Source organism: Alosa alosa, chromosome 5 (assembly GCF_017589495.1).
Source record: "Alosa alosa isolate M-15738 ecotype Scorff River chromosome 5, AALO_Geno_1.1, whole genome shotgun sequence".
Classification (NCBI taxonomy): Eukaryota; Metazoa; Chordata; class Actinopteri; order Clupeiformes; family Clupeidae; genus Alosa; species Alosa alosa.
The window spans coordinates 15,720,489-15,740,953 of NC_063193.1; the positions used below are offsets into that span (position 1 = coordinate 15,720,489).

The 20,465-nt window shown below is 47.0% G+C and overlaps 1 protein-coding gene across 1 annotated transcript in view; it reads right to left on the reverse strand.

The window, feature by feature from the left end:
- The window catches only part of fbrsl1 (fibrosin-like 1), a 233,947-nt gene that overhangs the window by 12,097 nt on the left and 201,385 nt on the right, over positions 1–20,465 (reverse strand). Inside the window, exons 6-9 of the mRNA XM_048242723.1 lie at positions 19,965–20,013; positions 2,690–3,146; positions 2,266–2,528; positions 407–567 (exon numbers count right to left, since the gene is read on the reverse strand). Of these exons, the coding sequence (XP_048098680.1) occupies positions 407–567; positions 2,266–2,528; positions 2,690–3,146; positions 19,965–20,013 (930 nt within the window). The remainder of the gene's footprint in view (positions 1–406; positions 568–2,265; positions 2,529–2,689; positions 3,147–19,964; positions 20,014–20,465) is intronic.

Sequence of the window (20,465 nt, forward strand, 5' to 3'; positions counted from 1 at the left end):
TACTTATCCTCACATTTCTGGCTGGGGTACGCACCATGGGAGGTGCATTGGGCGGTGCAATGATGCCCGCCGGTGGCAAGCCGGCGGGGAAGGGCGTAAAGGTGTGCTGGTGGGTGTGTTGGTGCTGGTGCATGTGCTGGTGTTGGTGAAACTTGACCCCTCAGGAGGGAGACAGGGGACCCAGGGGAGGCATGGCACCCCCTATTCCATCAGACTCTGAACAAGGGAAAGCGTTTGTTCAGCTCTCCCTACCAGGGAGGTCATGCTCTGCAAGAAAGGAGAGCGAGGGGGTGGAAAAAAAAAGGATGGAAAGGAGGGAGGGAGGGGAAGAGGGAGACACAAGAAAGGGCACGGGAGCCAGTCAGTCTTAACAACAGCGCCGAGAAAAGAAGAGAAAAGTAGTCACCTGGCATTCTCTGTTTCTCCAGCTCATGCTGTGAGGGTTTTCTACGTGAGGACTCATTGGTGGTGGTAAGAGAGTTGCCTGTGACAATGTGCCAATCAGAATCCCCGAATGAGGCTGGCAATACATGATTGGTTGGTTGAATGATATCAACAGGCTGGTATCTGAAGACAAGAAAGAACCAAGAGTCATCTCAGCAGAAAACACACACGGTCTGTCCCTCAAGACCCTGCTTTGAATACCAATCCTTCCTCTGAAAGAGCTAACTCAAGACATGTGGAGAGGACACATGTAAGAGAATTCTCATTTATAAATCATTCGTTTTTAAAAGGTGATCAGTCTTTAATTTCATTGCACAATTCAAAATACTTAAGGTATCATGTCCTAGCATAAGTACAGCATAGTGCACAGTGAATCAAAGTGTAACCATGACTACTGGATTTGTATCTGGGACAGCACTAGTATGCTAAAGAACTGCAACAATGGCAGCTTATTGAGCTAAATTCAACCTAGCAATTTATTTTTAAACTATTGAACTAGCAAAGTTACACATCTCAACTGTCTCCATGATATCACAGTTCTGTAAATATTTCAATATTCCTACTTTTAGAAACACTGGGCCTTACATTGCAGATAGTTGAATGGCAGATATTGCTTTGTTCTTTCTAATATCCATGAATGTAGGTAGCTAGCTAGTCAGCATACTCTTATTATTTTGTAATCTTGAACACGGTAGTGGATTTGATTAAACTGGATTAGATCTCATTTAACTTGACGTAGTCATTCAATGCAGAGTAGTTTTGCTAATATGGTAATAACAGCTTGTGTAGTGAGTCGATCATAGGAGGACATCTGACATTAAGAAGTATGTGATACATTAATAGCCATATGTTATATATTCATGATAGGTACGTTGAATGCAAACTCTGCCAATGAATCCAATTTTTTTTTTTTTTTTTAATCCAATGCTGAAACCATTTGGTTGTCATCAGGCCCACCTGTATGCACTTACCAGTTCATGATAATTAAAAGTTTAAAAGATGTACCTTGGGAAAAACTTTGTCAAACTATCATATATGCAGGTACAGTACATATTTTCAATTCAAAGTTGAAGTTTAAATGCAAAAGTTTAAGTCCTTTGACATCAAAGAACAGAAAGATTATCAGTACTGTACACAATGGTATAAAAGTGGTCGTGATGGCAATAGCATGAGGGCCTCATTTTAAGCCACATCATTAGCCCAGCTTCTTACGCACAAAGCCAGACTCGAATGTTTTCAGGACTAAGCCGCAATGTGGTGAATGTAAGCCCTCTAATGAGCATGTAGTAAAAACAAGATTTTACAGACAGACATTAACTGTGGTTAGGCCTGATTTTAAAGAGGAAGCTTTGTAATTGAGTCACATCAGGAAAAACTGTGCACATTGTTGATTATGTGGGTTCTGCTCTGCTCTGTTGACTTAGCTTGGCAAAGTGTGTACATTCTAGCCTCTGAGGTAAGCCATGTTTGTGTTAATTTGATAAAGAATCTGAACGATCACGATCAACAAACCATGGCATGTAATATTCCACTAATGACACTGGCTGAGTAGATTTATGTAAATATTACTCTCCCAGACAAACACACATTCCAAAGAAGTGCACTTGCTTAAAAGCACCCTGTATGCTAACTGAAAGTTAAAGCTGTCCACATTCATTTGTAGCAAATGCTTGTGTCAATTGATTATTTACCCACTCTTTTAAGAAGGTACAGTATGTGTATTTCCAAAAATGACTTACATACTCAACTTATTCTATAAGGGCACTCAATAAAGCTATGACTGCTAGTGTGTGGTTGGTGGCTGGATGTGGTTCTCCTTACCTGGGTAGGGGGTGCCCGCGGGGTGACCCGGGACCACCAGGCTGTTGGTTGGTAAGGTTGGAGGTGGTGGCAGTGTGGCGGGGGTTGCGAACATGGCCGGATGGCGATGGGCGGAGGAGCGCAAAGAGAAGGGCGAGGTAGAGAGGTTGGCCACAGACAGGTGGAGGTTGGGGTTGGAGGCAGGCAGGCTGCTGAGGTGGGGGGAGGGGGGAAGGTGGTGTTTGGGGAGGGGGAGGCTGCTGCTGACACCCCCGGTGTGACTGCTGTCAGAGAGAGAGAGAGAGAGAGAGAGAGAGAGAGAGAGAGAGAGAGAGAGAGAGAGAGGAGAGGTAGTTAGCACAGTGCCAGAAGGGACAACTGCTCCTGTCAATAACACTGCAGGTTCACCCCGTGGGCGGATTAGATTGAACGACGGAATGCTCACCTGATGTCGTGGAGGCTGTTGTACTGCAGCGGGTGGTGAACAGGGTGGTTGAGCACGGGCCGCAGGTGGTGCTGGGGCGGAGGCACGCGCAGCTCCTGCGTCTGGGGGTGAGGGTGGGGGTGGGGGTGGGGGTGGCCCTGGGTCCTGAGAAGTGGTGGGGTGGGGATGCGCGGCGGCGCAGTGGCGACAGCGGTGGCAACGACAGCGACGGCCTCCTTCTTGACGCTCAGCGGAGGCCGAGGCAGGGGCAGGGGCGGAGGAGGCGGCGTGGGCCGCACCCGGGGAGGCGGCGGCGCGGCAGCGGGCGCTGGGGAGCCGGTGGGTGGAGAGGCAGGGGTGGGGCTTGGCGCGGGCGGCGCGAAGGGCACCTCGTTGCTCTGCTCCTGGCTGCGCTGGAGGCCTGAGACTTTGGTTGCACTGCAGGTCTTGGACACGTGATTCTCATTCGGCGTCACACCTAGACACACCACGCAGCAAAGCGCGCACACACACACACACACACACACACACACACACACACACACACACACACACACACACACACACACACACACACAAAGACAGAAGCAAAAGGAAAAGTTAAGTTAAAAAAAAGTACTGAACACACAGAGAGGAACTGCACTTGCATGGGGAAATAAACAACCAGCTATTTTTGAATTCATACGATTCCGCGAATCATCAATGTGACAGTGTGGTACCAGATGCCTTTGGGAAGAGACGCTTTGGGGGAAAGCAAGCAGAGGAAGGGGGGGGTGGTGGTGCTGTCTGGTATGGAGAAACGTGTGCTATGTTGGAGCCAAAAAGCAACAAAGACGACAAGAAAAAGAAGCCTCCACATCTGTCTTCCTCCTCACCCCCCCTCCCACAATCTCTCCATCACCCCTTCTATCTCTCACTCATGGCTCCCTTTTATTTTTCTCCCTAGGTTTTATGAAGTGTTTAATCAGGTCATTTTCATGCTTGACTATAATCAGATGATCCAATTTCTGTGAGCGATCCAGTCGGTATGAATAAATCACACCTAATTAAAGTTAAATGCCGTGCCTATTCAGGGCTTTGCTGAGCACACAATCTGGCATGAAATAATTATGTTTCAATTGTGCTGTGAAAAGAGATCATGCCCCCTTATCACGGCCTTTTGGCGCATGCCCTCCCCCAGATCTTTCAAGGGATTTCTGAGCTGGAGCCAAAGCACTTTGAACTGACGACACTTCCTCGTTTCTCAATTCATCTGGGGTCCCTCACTGCACAAGTAGCTTTTCGCACACAGGCATCTCATCGCGCTGCCTATTCAACTTCGCTTCGGCGTGGAATTGTGATGAGAGGGGGAGATTATTCTCCAAAAGATTAAACCGGAGAGTGGATAGAATTATCACATAGAAAAAAAATGAAGGCACTTTCACTTTAGAGAGAGAAAGCGAGAGAGAGAGAGAGAGAGAGAAAGAGAAAGAGAGGGGGATTTGCAGAATAATGACAGTCAAAAAGGAACTCTTCATGGCAAACAGAAATGTTTCTACATGTTACAATCAATTTGTCTCTAGGCAAATGCACTAATGAGATGCTGTCTGGGAACATTTTTATACCTAATGAAGCCTTTTTGACAAACAGATGTGTACTTCAGCAGCAGCACCAATACAAGTTAGAAAACAAAGCTGGAGAGGGAGATGCCAAATATGAAGGACCAAAGTGAACAAGGAAAAAAAACTAGAGACCATCTCCATCAATGGCTCTTATCTCCACACTTTTCATGGAGCCAGGATTTCAGGCATCTCACTACAACTCCAATTAAATGCGTCCAACATCCCAGCTCACTTCAGCCTCAAACGATGGCCAAAGCAAGCTGCTAAAAGCTGGGGGAGTTAAATGCAAAAGCTTTTAACGAAATATCCCAAGGCTTAATAGAGCCTACTTAATCTTTCAAGGGTTCTAACACCAATAAATGGGTGATAAAAAGCTATGCTGAGATTTTAAACTTGTCGTCCCCCCTTGCCTTTTGAAAGAAAAATATATCCGGGAAAGGTGTCAGGAATGCAATGAATTTGTGTGGTGAAATAGAGTACTATAACAGGTTAAAATAAAAACGGAGCCTGGTGTTGGGCTCAGCTCTCAATAAAAAGGAAAAGACAGGGCGGAGGGAAGAAAAGGGGAATATTTTCAGTCTAATGTCGCCCATCGCTGACGTTACCTAGGAAACCGAGCTGCTAGACACATTGTGTTTGGCGAGACCTTAGTGGGAGGCCAAGCGCTGGATGACTAGGGCCACGTTACTTAGGGGCAAAATGAGCTGGGGGGTTATCTTAATGATGATTCTAATGGGATATAATGGTGGCAGCCAATGCCGAGCGATTGGCCGAGCCCTCTGCTCATTAAACTGGCCCGACAGGCGTGGGGGCTGGCCTAGCAGTGTCCTTCCTACCGCGTGTAATGAGGAGCCGGCGTGATTGATTGGAATGTGACCCCTAATCAGGTTGGAGGAAATGCAACACAATCCCAATTACCTTCCGAATTCCTGCCGACAGCGGCAAAGTGCCACTGCAGACTGTCAGACTCAGAGGCTTAAAATATGGACGCATTGGCACAAGGGCAGAGGAGGAAATGGAGTCCAAATACGCATCTATGTGTCAAAACCAGTCTTGCTTGTTGTCTCCACTTATTAGCGAATTAATTGACACAATGTGACACACACCAGTGACACACTGTATGAAATCTAGTTACTGAATATATCGATAAATTAGGCCCTGCCGCTAGCTGCTAGCATGGTATTTAAAGCAAAAATGGTGCCAAAAACTTTCTTTGTGATTGACACAATGGCCCCACAACTCAAAGACACATGATGAACCATGTGTCACAGGCAACCTGTTTCTGCCAGTCAAAACAAAATATGACAGTGTTGACCTGAAAAGAATTTTTTACCACTAATAGAAAGAAGGAAGACAGCTGGAATGCCAAACTACTTTCCTTTGGCACTCGCTCAGTCTGTGTCAGTGTCCTACAGCTGCCTCGCGGTATGACAATTCAGTGTACTGGGAGATTACATGTCTTGCAGGTTTCATCAAACTAATTACTTCCTACTCCTAGGTGCAAAGATAATGCACAGCTACCAGCTAGCCACCTACATGTGAACTGAGAGAACAGGACCCCGAGCCACAGAAACAGATGTTATGGGTAATCTCTTACAATGAGCCTTACAAAGACAAGCATGGGGAAGAGACACGAGGGCACTATGACACTAAAACCCCTGATGGGTCTGTGACAGAGGAGAGAATGACACTCCCTTGGGGGGTGTTGGCATCCCTGTTCACCAGATGACACTTCACTTGAGTATTGATTTTTTTCCCCGGTCTCTTTCCTCCACTGCTTTTGTCATCCAACTTGTTCTGCTTTTTTTTTTACAACGGGGATGTGGCCCTTCTCCGCGCATGCGCCTAGCACGGCACAGCCTGTGTGTGTGTGTGTGTGTGTGTGTGTGTGTGTGTGTGTGTGGTGGAGGTGTGTGTGTGTGTGTGTGGGGGTATGTTCCAGTGCCGTAGACCACTTTCCAGGGTGCCTCTGTGACTGATGTTTCCAGAGGGGCCTCGGGCGACCCCTGAGTCGTCCCGCAGCTGTCCTCCCTCTCTAGTACCCTTCACATCTGACCCCATTTGTCGGGGGGGGTGACAGCGGCGACGAAGAGGATCGTCCGTTTGGAACATCTGGAGTGCTGGCGCCTCTCCGTAGCCCCAGTGTCGTGATGAAAGACCCAGCAGATGGTCGGCCATGCCAGCAACCACGCCGGCTCACCTTGCTGCAGTCCATCCATCTTCACAGCAGCCATAGCACCCTGCCATTTCCCAGGCTGGGCTGAGCCCTCGCGTGTTACTTTTCAAAGCCCATTACAGAGGCGGCGCTATGGCAGTTTTACGCGTGCATCCTATTTGCACGATTTGATATTTGCCGAGGCAGTGTTAAGTGTTTCCATTAGCAAGGCTCCTGCCGGCGCATGCCTGTGCCCCTCTGGTAACGCGATTAGCTTCTTTGCCTTGACTCTCCCCCCTACAATTTGTCAACCGAAATGATCTGAGGACCGGAGCCCGCCGATGCAAATGAGGCATGCTTGTGATATACCTGGCCTACAGTGGCACTGCAAACTGTGCTTATGTTGGGAAAGCGGCATGCAAATGGCATTTTAAGATTAGACATCTGGGTATGTAAATCACTGCAGTGTCCGGAGGGGCTTCGGCAAGCCTACTGCGGCGCGAAAAAAGAAGCCAGCCACTGGGTGTTCTCATTTACAAGGCAAACGCTGCGGTCTGCTCGCATCAGCGCCCTGCCAGAACATAAACAGAAACGTTCACAAAAAAAAGAGGAATGGAGGGAGGGAAAGAAGGGGGATGGAGGGCACAAAATAAATAAATAAAAAATGAAGAAGCCTGTGTCTTGAAAGACTCTGCAGAGAAACGCATATGGCATGGAACACAGAACCCCTTCATCTTCTCTCCCTGGCTTGGCTCGGGAGTGACGAGAAAGCCGCCTATCCTTGCGAGAGCAACACATGAGGTTGTGCGTTGTGACTATTCCAACAACTGCTCTGCGCCAGTGTGTAATTTACGACTGTTTTTTTTTATATTTTTTATTTTAGCCTGAAAAAACAGATGACTAAAACAGACATTGGCCATGTACAAATCACAGTCCGGGAAATCAACACTTCCACAGCCACCAGACTGTTGTGTAAGTGAGAGTGTGTGTGCTTTTAAAAAAAGCTGTGTGATTTCATCTAAGTGATTTTGGAAGATGATGAATGTCGGGAGTGCGCTGCCACAAATTGTCGGGCTAATCATCAAATCAAAGTCACATTGGAAGTACGGGCAGCTTTTGTTTGCCTCAAACAATATCATAATAAGTGTTTTTTTTGTTTTCCTTTGGAAACAGGTTTGAGCTGCCGTCTATTCCTATATCAGGTTTTTGAAACGAGAGAAGCAACAGGACCAGGCAGCCAGAATATTGCAGGGAGGTTGGGGACAGCTGGCACACTTCAATTAGTTATTTCCACTGCAGCTGACAAAAGGACTGCATGGCAACAGAATGCAAAGGGTGTTAAGCTGTAACACGTTTGCTGTCAAAGCCTACACATAAATTGTGAACACCTAATGTTCATTTCTGAGAGCTGGCAGCTTTGCCCGCTATGAATCAGTGTTGTCTCATGCTGGGCCAGGATTCAAACCGTGGCCATATGGCAGCAGCAGCATATGCCACCCTCGCTCGCTCTCTCCCTCCCTCCCCCTCCCTCCCTCTCCCATGGCACATGTGCTTCTTGACTGACGGGACGGCAGACTCAAATCGGCCGTCTTACGTATGTGCGCCCCTGCTGACTGACTAATCTAGTCGGAGCCGTGAGGTGGGTCCCTACGGTTAAGAGCCATTTGTCCAGGAGGGTGGTTATCTCTCACACTAACACACACACACAGAGTTCCAGAATGAAAAAACTTTCCACACCAGAGAAATAGCTGTTCCCAGCCAGGGTGGAGCATGAGTGTGTAGTATCTGTCCTAGTGTCTCACTGGAGAGCTGTTCTGGTTGTTAAGCAGCCATGTGCTTTGGCAGGAGGCTGTTCCCTCCTGCTTCATCAGTGGCCCCTGCGGTCATTTGGGGTCATCGTTATGGGGGCTTTATTGCCGCAAAGCTGGAGATCTTTGTGTGTCCGCAGAGCCCTATGGAGAGTCATGGTCCAGACGCTCGCCTGACACCACCCCGCCTAAAACCTGGAATGTGACCCTGTTCATGAGCTGAATTGACCCGTGGTGGATACGGCCAACCTGCAGACTATAGCCCAGCTCAGGGGAGGAGCGCGGTGAACTTGACAGGGCAGACCATAGGTAGTTGTGGCCGCGGCGGTGGGGGCCAGGAAGCATTTCAACCCCGAAAACCATTTGTGCGGAGCCGCAGCCCACAAAAGCCTTATCATTCCATTAATTAGTGCGAATTGCTCACCCACCGGACTGGAGAGCCACAGCGGCAGCTGTCTCGATTGATTACGGCGGAGGATGCGGCGCCACAATTATCTAGATGACTGGAGACAACGGCTGCCACATCTAATAAAGCCTGCTGCTCCTGTTTGCCGTCGCGGCAGTGGCGGAGGAGGAGGCACAGGGCTGTGCCACCACGACACTCCGGCTCCTGTAAAGATACCTCCAAGACCCTTTCAGCATCCCTCCACGGGGCTCCATGGCGCTCAATATGGCCAATAATTCTTTAGCAGCGGGTCAGCTTTATTCGACTGCATAATGCCCTCACGATTTCAACAATGCTTCTTTGTTGCCCGGCAGGAAAGCATCCTCTATTAGGACTGCCAGCTGCTTGCACCAAGATTTACAAGCTATTGACGAAGGCGAAGATGGGGAAAAAAAAGGGGACAAAAGGAGAAAAACAGAAAGACAAGAATGCCAGCGAATGTTTAGTCTAAAAAGCCTCTTCCAAAATATATTCTTTAGGAGGTGGGGTTGAAACGTAAATAGAGACACTCTTACAGGCCCCTTCAAGAATGAGCCTGAATGCCACTCAATGGATATATAATATTATCTGTCAGTGACTAACTGATTATTTCACAATGGAAAGTAATGGCTGAGTGGAAATCCTTCAACGTCCCAAGTGGCTCGACACCAAGACTATGAGCCAGTATGTTTTTCTTCCTTCTCAATTCTCCAGTTCTCTACCTGCTATTGCAATCTTCCTTGCCCCTGGAGAGGCCCAGCAACAGTCGGAGCTTGACGGCCTCTCACCATTTGTCACACATCATTCACTGTTGTGACATTTGTGAGCCGAGCGCTGGAGGACCATGAAGGAACAGCGTCGATGTTTTTGGTTGGGTCGGGTTTCCGTAAGCGTTTTGTCAGCTTTTCTTTCTTCCCCCTCACATTTGTTGATACGGGACCGACTGCATTTTGTTCAGTCGCTAAGGAATGAAATCTGATTTTGTCCTTCCACTCAACCAGCACATAGCAACAACAAACTCATTACACGTTTACATTCTTGATAAATATCCTTTTAAGAAACATTAACTGAGGCAAAATGCACAGCGTATGAAAAATGCGGTCGATTAAAGTTGACATTAAAAAGGCTATTAAGTGGAAGAAAGTCTAACAGATAAGAAAGTCAACACGGTAGCCAGGCAAATACTGTAGAAAGAACCAAAACTATGGCACCATCTCATTCATCTCCTTTTAAATCATCTTACATACCATACATGCCTGGCATATAAACCTTGCATGTGTTTATCAAGGTGATTAATCGGGCCCTTATCGGATTTGTTTGTTCAACTTTCTGCCGTTCTCATACTCTTTTGATCAGCACTGCCTGTGAATGAGGGGCCCCTCGGAGAGTTAATGGCTCATTTCTCATAAACGCATTCCCACCGGCCAGTCAAAGTCTTCACAGATGGCTTCAGTGCATTATGACGCTACACTGTAAACACGCACACCAGGGCCAAGCAGGGCAAAGTTCGAGAATTTACTTCTTCATTAAGGATTTCATTGGCTAGAATTGAGCTCTTTTTCTTATTACTGTCAAAAGATATTGAAACATGAACAGAGTGAGTTGTAAAGTCATGAACGTCATGGTCATGACTGTACACTTGCCGGACAAAGCTAGAGATGCCTTCCTTATAGGTTAAATTCCTTTCGTGCAAATCTTCACATTCAAAAGAAGCAAGGAGAGGGTGTTAATACCATTTGGACAGGTATGTATGATATACATCCCTATTCAAGTGTTGACTTCTGAGACCTTCAAACTGTGACCAAGTAGCCAAGGAGGTCTGGTCCACTACATCTACTGTGCTGTAAGGCCAAGAATGTTCCGGAGGAAAAGCGGCCTGTTTGGAGCAACAAATGACTTGCGCGCTACTTTTAAGAACCAACGCATGAGTGTTTGGAATGGCTTAACAGACCTTTTCATGTGGCTGTCAGCTGGATTAGAACACAAAACTCTCACATTCTGAACTGACCGGCATGCCTCAAGGCTTTCACAAAAAAAGAATGAGAATGAACGAGAGAAAGGTCGCTTAAAGAAAGGGAGAGTGTGGTAGAGAGAGAGAGAGAGAGAGAGAGAGAGAGAGAGAGAGAGAGAGAGAGGGGAGAGGGGGCAAGGAGGGAGGGAAAAGAGAGAAGGATGAGAGAGTGCAAGAGGATATATCAGGTTAGGCAAGAGGAGGGAAAAAAACATTCTTGGTGCTTCTAGGCACCCAATCCATCATCCTTGATTAGGGAGTGCTATTGAGGAGCGCGAGGGATAAGAGGGGCCAGGGAGGAGAGGCAGCGTCGAGGCAGCTAATAAGGGAGGTGAGTGGCGGAAGATGAGGACAGAGGAGGAGAACAGGGCAGAGAGTCACGTCAGGAAAACAAATGGAGTCAAGGCCTGTCCACTGACCTGAGGGCCTGCCCTCTCATGCAAGAGCTGATGTCTCCGCGCATACCAAGCCTCTTGACGAAAACACACCGGCACATACACATGTAGACACACATGGTTCTAAACACACGCACACGCAAACACACATAAACAAGCAAATACACACTATAATACATACATACACACACACACACACACACACACACACAAAATCAGTCTTGCCAGGATGCCCAATCTGACAAGGTCAAAAGATTTGGGTCAGCCCTCCTGGCATTAAGGGGGCAGGAGCAAACAATTGTTTGTTTGTTTGGACTGGCCGTGTGTTTACACATCACTTCACAGGCATCCAAGCGGAGCAGACAAAAATGACAATAATGTGACAAGTGGCTCTTGTCTGGGCGAGGTCAGGTAGAACACCATTCAGCGCGCTAGTAAAAAGCACTTCATTTCCTTTTGCATTTACCAGACAAAAAGGCAAAATGTTTTCCGCATTACATGCAGTGCATGACCAAATGCGAGACCGTGGAAATTCTTGGTTAACTCCAAAATGCAGGCGAGGTGCTACGGCAGAATTGGATCGGAGGGGGATAGCAACTGCTTCATCTTCGCCCTGGCAGATGACACCGTGCGTAAAATTTACGTTACGAGCGTCACACTTGGCGAGTGCCATTTTTTAAAACGATTTTTTAAAAAGGGGAGCCACAGATGGCCCGTTCTCGACGAGGACCTCGTTCACCATACTTCACTCCTGACCGCACCTGCTGCAGGAGTGGCTCTGCGCCGAGGCGTACCACGTGGCTCTGCGCTGGGGCCCTGGGCAGCTAATCTAGTGTGCGGTCACTGATGGGATCTCCCCGGTTCTTCGCCACTCATCTCTATTCACTGAGACCAACACCCAATCATGCGCCAGGCCCTCAAAATAAATCCAGTGCAGGTCTTAAAGATGAAAGGCTTCAGAACACACATGGTACTTATCTGAAATCCATGTGAGGGCACTGAATTGAAGAAGGAAATCCTGACAAATATAGATTGACTTTCCTTTTTTTCTCCTCTACAAGTTGCAGTAGAACCAGCAATTCCTTCAAGACTAAGGCTCTTTGATAACATACTCCTGTGTGAGTACTGGATGGAATTACTTTCCATGAACCCATTTTGGCAGATATGAACAGTATGGTTTGTATTTAATTTTTTTATAAATTCTTTTTAAACAACCCCCCAAGCCACAAATCTCTCCTGGTGAGATGCTCCTCCAAAACCCCCCTCTCGCGTTGGTCCACATCCACGAAAAGCAAATACGGCTGGAAAACAGCCTCGCACTCTTCCCCCTCGGCCTGCGGCAGCACTAGAATAACAGCCCCGCTGCTTGGATCCCTCATTTGGATGGAAGCGCTTCGGTTACGCGGCCATTAAGAGGCCTGTCTTCAGCCCAGCATGGGGAATACGCTGGTAGCCAAAAACAACACCCAAACAGATGACCGTTTGATTAATGGCGGACCACACTGGGAAAGGGCTTTTTTTTCTTCTTTCCACATCCCAAAGACGGGCCCATGTCTGACCATATTAATTCACGTCTTAGCTAAACATGGAGGGGATTAATGACATGGTTATGATATGGTTTTGGAACAACCTCCTCTTGTAGCAGTAAATATCTCATTACTTATTTCGGCATGTGCTGACTTTGTGGGTATTACCGAAACCTTTCAGAATTAAACAGAACACACATGGAAAAACAGAGAACAAAAAACAAAATGTAAGAATATCGACTGAACCCCTAATGTATAATTTAAATTATACAAGGATTATTGCAAATTTGTAAACAAATATACAAAGACAGAATTTGGATACTGGCTGAACCAACATATTAATCTGAACTGACTACAACTGCTCATTTGCATGACTGAAATGGCTGCACAAGAAGTATACCCTTCTCTTCCCCTAAAAAAATAATGCAAAGGGTATAGTGGGGGGAGAAACGACAGAATTGCTCGTATGACTAATCTTTTACATTACAAGATTTGGATATAGTGCTTGGATATAGAGTTCAAACTCATTTTAATTATTCAGCATATGAAACAGAACTTGCAGGCAGTTTGCGGTCCAAGAATTCTAATCATTTACTTCTGTTCTGTACTTGGCAGCAAGCTTCTAAGCTTTAGGTCCATGTGAACCCCCATCCCGCAAAAGTAGAATCCATCACAAGCGTGTTTGCAATATCCATCTAGTCTGCTGCATCTTCTTTGCCAGCGTCTGAACTTTATCCAAGCTTGCATGTTTGGCCACAATCGCCTGCCATCTGGCTTCACCACTGAACGCAACAACCTCCTCTGCAAAAAAACAACATGGGCTCCGACTGCATAACACAGAAGAACAGACACTAAAAAACAGGTCTGGGATTGTCTTCAAAAAGATGCGGAAAACTCCTGTGGTGGCCCGAGAGAAAATACAAAATATATAGCGCATAGCTATAAAATAGAAACCTAAAGGTTCAAAATAATATACCAACAAATTAACTGGTATGTGATCTATGTATTAGTGTAAGAAATGGTAAGTACTGAGCACGATAAATAAACATGCAGCTGCAAATCCCCCAGTATTATATGGCCTACAGGCCATATAATACTTCCACTGCCTTAGCTGTAACAAGAAAATGTATCCTCCAGGCCCGTGCCTCCACTGGTTTCTGTCTTCTAAGTTAGTCTCTGAGCCACAGCGGGGAGAGAGGTAATATCCCAAGGACTCCCTCCCTCATCAGCAAGCGTCTGATCCCGAGGCTGGCATATGACAGGTTGGGAGAGGGCCCAGGGCGTTTCACAGGGGGGCCCAGGGCTTAGTGTGCCCAGCTTTGGGTAAGCCTGCAGCAAGGCGGGCCTCTGCTCGACAGCTGCCAGAGACATAATGAATTCACTTCAGACACCCGCAGACACTTGCCACCACTGTTCCAAATGAACGCATGCCGAAAACCATCCAAAACACAGGGGGCTATGGGAGGGGGTGCGGGGCGCAGAAAGACAGACTGCACGTCTGAGCCCATTTTAGTGTGCTTGGACGGGCGCCGGTCGTCGGCAAACAGTCAGTTTCGCAAAATACCTCCCTGAGCAGGTTCATCACTGGCAGATCAAACCCTGACGCCTCCCCAAATAGAAATGTCAGACGTGGCGCACTGAGCGTCACCTTGGGGTCACCGCTCCAGGTGGGGGAGGCACATCTGGTCTAGTGATTTGTTGCGCGATGCGACCGATGGGAGAAGTTCACGCGCGGGAGGTGTCAAGGTCGATGGAATCACGCAGCAGGTAAATAAATAAATGGGGAAACGAGGAAAAACAGAAGCTCTGTCATTTAACCCCGGGTCAGGGTCACCTAAAGGCAGCGTCTGACAGGCAAAAAACCACACAGTGTGATCAGGATCAGCCGTGACAGTGTAATCATACTATGAATGATTTCTGTTGAAGACATACCATCTTGCACTAACATACAGATGCGGCAAGCAATAACAAAAATAAGTGCTAGCATTTCTATATTCTTCATTATAAATTTAGCTTTACGACAAATTATGTGATACGTTGCTAGTCAGGGTCAGTGGTGAGCGTTCTTCTTGGCTAATGGCCTGGGGGTGCTTGTTTAACGCCCTGTCAACCAGATGAAACCTGACCAAGCCGGCCGTCTCCATAGAAACTCCACTTAAAGGTTTGCAATTCAACACTAAAGCATGCTTAATATTCAATGGCCAACCCCATGGCTGTGGCTGAGTGTTTTCAGACAGAGCCTTTGTGGGTCAGTGGCGGTTTACTCTGAACAATTAGCCAATTAGCCTTGGTTACAATCAAACAAAGAAATCTTTGTTACATAAATATAGAAATTCATGCTCCTGGGAATCTGCCATTGCATTTGCCACATACCCCCCTCCCCATGCAGGAGAAAGCCCATCAAATGCCTCATATGAAATCAGTATGAATGCTTTTGCAATGACACGCTTGCCACTCCCTATAAATAGTACATGATGACGTGATTGTAGTTTAAAACGCCATAAATATTATAGGAGAATAAAATAATTCATGGAATAATCCAGTTAACAGGTGTGTGTTTTTCTGTGCTCTTCCAGAGAGGAGCGCGCTGGCTGGAGTCAGAGCTCTGTAATTGCTTTTCCTCTCCCTGAAGCCAGCTTCCTGCCTTAAATCAAAAAAGGCAATCTCTGTCAGTAATGGCTCAATTAATTATTAAACACGTGTCTTATCTTTGCCGTATTTACTCTATCTACTTCCATCCATCAGACAAGGGGGTGGGGAAGGGGGATTGCACAAACAGCATTACCATCATCAATAAAATAGCCATTAAAAAAATAATCCATCTGGCAAGGGCAGAGTTCGGGAATTAAAAATGCTACAAACTAATTTTTGGAGGTCCCGAGTCTGAATATGACAGGCCAGACTGATAAGAGCTGGATTAATAAAGTGACAGACCAAATGCTTATGTGCACTGATCTCAGAGTGCTATGCACACAGACGAACCAGGTGAAATTAAATGACTGGGGCTCTAGTCTGGGGGGATTTGGGCCTGTCTAAAATCTGAATTTAATCAATAGAACAAATAAGCTTCGGCTTCAGGACTCGACATGGGCTGAGTAGGTGGTGATGGTGACCAGGAGCAGACACTTGTGACAAAAAACAGACCCCCCTCCCCCCGCCCAAGCACCTCCAACCCCATGGCCCCCAAGCCCCCTTCCTTTCCCTACATAATACATAGTCACATGAGCCAAATGACAAACCTTCGCTAACAGCAATAAGTGCTCTGTCAATACGGCCCATCGCTCTAGATAAAGAAAGCATTTCCATCAGGCATGTGCCGGCTGGGCTTTGTCAACCAATCACTGTGGGCGCTGCTGTGAGCTTTACCAGGCTTAGATTCCTCCGCAGTGACGGGTTGTTTTTAATTTGGGCCCTCTAATCTAGCAAAATAAAGCCCCCGTGGTCTGCATTCTCACTATTACACGTCTGCGACCCCCTCATGCCCCCCCACACACACACCCAGAGTCCGCCTCTCACACCCAGCTCCTGCGATTCAACAGCGGCAAAGCTGATTAGCTGGTCAAAAGGTCAACCTCTATTCATTATTTAATGGGCGAAAGGCCACAAACACCGCGGCGCTGAGGTTAGCAATACATCACAATGACCTGGCCTGTGGAGAGCCAGCGCATACAAACACACTCTAATCAACTGGTTCTGGCCCCAATCCCCTGACCCCTGCCTCTTCCCTTTTCTCCCCCTCTCTCACACTCTCTTTTATTTATCTATTTACTTATTTATTTATTTATTTATGTATTTATCTATCTATGTTTTATTGCAGTGTGCACACAGCAGGTAGTGTTCACAGCTGAATTTCATACTCTCCTGTGCGGATGGCTGTGTGAATGGAGAGAAGCACTAGCTAGCTAGCTTTAACGTTACACATTAGCGCTCGGGCCTTTTAATTGACATGCAGCAAACAACGGCGGTGGAACAAAGGGCACTCAGGACCTATTGAATCGTGGGGCTGCAGACAGAGTGCTTGATTAGCGATTCGACGCGGGGACCCTGAGCCGTGTAGCACATAATGAGAGCTTAGAGAACGAAGCGCAAGCTCATCAGGCCAAGGGGGTGGACTCAGCAGCCAGCCTCTGGGGGACTGAGTCCCTGACAATGGCATTGTGGAGAAAAAAAATGGACACACACACACACACACAATGTTGTCTCCCAGCTGTATATAAACTGTACACATTGTTTACGTTTAAATATACATACAATAAGTATTCATACACGATTAGTGTTTTCTAGCGCAATTTTGTCAATCTGTTTGTTTGCGTTAATGTGGTCTTTCCCCAAGTTTGACATGGTGCAAAATTGAAACAGGCCACATAGTCTCATCTGTGCAATGCTAAACCTTATCCCTAATTTTGGCCAAAGAGAAAGTGGAATGAGGCATTTTCATTTCCATTTGGTGGAGGTTGTGGCCAAGCGAATGTGTGTGTGAGTGTGTGTGCATTTTTTTTATTCATTCTTCTCACACTCCTTCTTCCTTTGTTCCACTGGACTAATCCTGTATGTGTGGGCCGGTAAGTTTAATGGAAACAATTTATTAAGTCCGGCTTAAAATGCCATCTGCTGCTAAGCCTCCCAAAGCCGCTAAGCTCCTGGTTTCGCCCCGGAGCTTGCTGTGTTCACGCTTACTGTAATGCGCTGTTTAAAATGAGCACAACGGGTCAAAATTAATCAGGATTACAATGGCATAAATCCACTTCAGAAATGGGTTTTCGGCAATCTTTCTCTCCTACCCCAAGATGCCCCAGGTTTGCCCAGACCTCACACAAAAATGGACGGCGTCCGAGTACTCCCAAGTCCCAGTCGGACCTCCAAACTCGTCTGAAGTCCAGACATTCTTTCCCTTGATGCTTTTAAGCGAATCCCACTTTAATCAAAGCCACTGGAACTGTACATCTATAAATGTGAACAATGAAAGGTATGCACATCTATTCTTATTGCATGAGTCATACACATGGCCCTGAGTTAATAACACCCAAAACAAAGAAGAGAACCTTACCTCCGCACCAAATTTCCTAGTCTTAATAAACACATCCAAGTCACGCATTGTGTTTCTCCTGCTTGTGCACTGTTCAGAGGAAAAGCCAGTGACAGGGCCAACCTCCAATCTGACAATACTTCTGCGGGCCAAGCCATCTGAGGCTCCGAAAATCGCTGGGATTTAGATTGGTCCCGGAGGAATCCACTAGCAGACGGGTAATGGGACGCATACGCTGGGCCCGTAAAAAAGAAGGAAAAGCAGCCCAGGGCACCGCGGCATTCCACAGACAAACCCGCTTAGCACACATTCAATAACACAGTGGGGAGAGAGAGAGAGAGAGAGCCATGGGGAAGAATGACGGGAAGAAGAATTGAAACAGGCAAAACACAGCCTGTAGTGTCCAAGGCCACAATGGAGCCCACGTCAACCATTTGGAACGGCTAGCATGATAATACAATCTCAGCTCGTCACCAAATCACCTTATCCTAAGAGACCTGTCTCTGGCTTTTCCTTTCCCCTCATCCCCCTCTCTCTCCACCTCCCACAATCTCTCGCTCTAATCCTAATCTGCAGCCCCCCCAAGCAGTTCTTCAACACTAGCCTGGTGATCCCTGTGAAAAACAGGCAAAGGATGCTGATGGGATTGCCTGGATGTAATTCTCTGAGCCTAATCCCTGAGCCTTGTGTGTACGGGTTGGCCACATTAGCAGGATTTTCGGATGATTCCTTCGCCCACTGACATGCCCACTGACATACCCACTCCAACCCCCCCCACACACACACACACACACACACACTCATACAGTTGATAAGTGTGTAAGTGTGTGCATGAGGTAGGGATGGGGTAATTCACAATAGATAAATAATAAACAATGCTTTTAACAAAAGCTGTGATCCAGGCAAGTGAAGGAAAGTGAATATGATATTGCGTCTGGATGAAAACACAAGATCATCACTCTGCAGAAAACTTTACTTTGGTCTGTTACCCCACCCCTAACCCCTTGCCCCGCCATCCCTCACAGGGAGCGTCACACAAAGCCTTCTAAGGAATCGGCGATACAGCATTCTCACTTAGCCAGACAAACAACATGTGTAAGCATCCAGGGCAAATAAAACACACCATGTCTGAGATCTAATATAAACCTAAGCCTCGCTTCCAAGAATTACAGTTTTGGGGAAATGACAAGGGCTTTGACTAGAAAGCTTTTCATTGTTGTTTACCCCCCCCTGCCCCCCCCTCTCACAAGGGCATACCAGATCCTACTATTTCCATGCTGGCCGGCAGACAAGTCTCCTGCTCAGAAAACTGCTCCCCACTTTAAATAAATAGTCCTTGTGCTGCATCTATTAATGGGCCAGGCATGTGCCCAGGGGGGACAGTCACTGCGGTCTGCTGCCTTTCATCGCGGGACGTACCCCCCCCCCAAACACACACACACACTTCTCCCTGTTACAACCCAAACACCCCCATCACTAGTCCTCTCATTTAGACACACAGTATCTAAAGGGGCCTGGCGTACAGGTGCAGCAGCCCTCCCCAGCCAATAACCCTGACCTGAGCTTTAACGCTGAGTGAGTGTGTGTGTGTGTGTGTGTGTGTGTGTGTGTGTGTGTGTGAGAGAGAGAGAGGTTAAGACCCCGTCCCTGCCTGCCATTAGCGTCAAGCCTGCTGTCAGGGAGCTGGTATGGCCTGGGGTGAATTCCCCATTTGTGGCTGCCGTGCAGGAAGCATGTGGCTCTGGGCTTTAGAGAGCAAGAGAGAGGGGGATAGCCTTAATGAACCAGACGGTGGGAAGGGTAATACCTTTGGCTTGTATGGTCGTGGAAACAGCCTCCCCCGCCCCATGTATGGAGCACAGCGGAGGAAGCATCAGGGAGCTATGTACTAGATAGCCTCCGGTTATTTCAGCTCGGAAGTATCAAACATTGCAGCAGTGGAGGTAGGGGAAGCTCAAGAGCACATGCATCAAAACCAGTAGCAACAAAGCAGCATTTAAGATACATGCTCCTTTGTTTTATCCCTTTACAGCCAAGACAATGTTATGTTTTCGTTTACATTGTTGAAGTATTTTGTTTATTGTTTTGTATTATTGTTTATTGTTGAAATGTATTCCAATAATAATAATAATGTTAAATGATGTTAAATGTTGAGGATAGATTAAATATGTGAATATTGGTATATGTCAGTATTTTCTTAGGATCACAAGTACACATTTGGTCAATGTTATCAATGTGATAACAATAAAGGAAGTGGTCAAGGAAGAGTTACAGGAGCCACTGGTGCTGATGCACATGTAATTAGAAAGTGAATGAAGAAAATAAATAAATATGTGATCCACATCCTTACCTTTAGCTGCAGTCGGTGAGAAAAGTTTCTCTGATCCTACATCAGAAGCCTGCAGAAACAGAGGACATAACATATTAATGAAAGGAACTACAGATAAAGAGGAGACACAAAGACAGGCTGAGAGGAAGAGGAGACCGACAGCTCTACCAAGTCGACAAAGATTATACATTTATTCAGACACCTTCCACTAGCACCGCCATTTCATCCAGCCCATGCTTCACAGCTGAGGTGGAAATCCGCACGGCCAGACGGCCACTCATGGTGTATTCAGGAGCCGGGCTGAGCCCATCCCTGTATCATAAGATTTTCAGAAGGGCTGCCGTGTACCTCAGAGTCTCACCTCACAAAAGCAGCAGCTCCTGTCCAACCCCCCCCCCCCCCCACACACACACACACATACACACCCAGGTCCAACCAACCATCCTGCTCACAGCCAGACCTGCTGTCTCCCAGCCTTCCAGAGGAAGCAGACGTGACATTGGGGGGCACTGTTGTGCCACC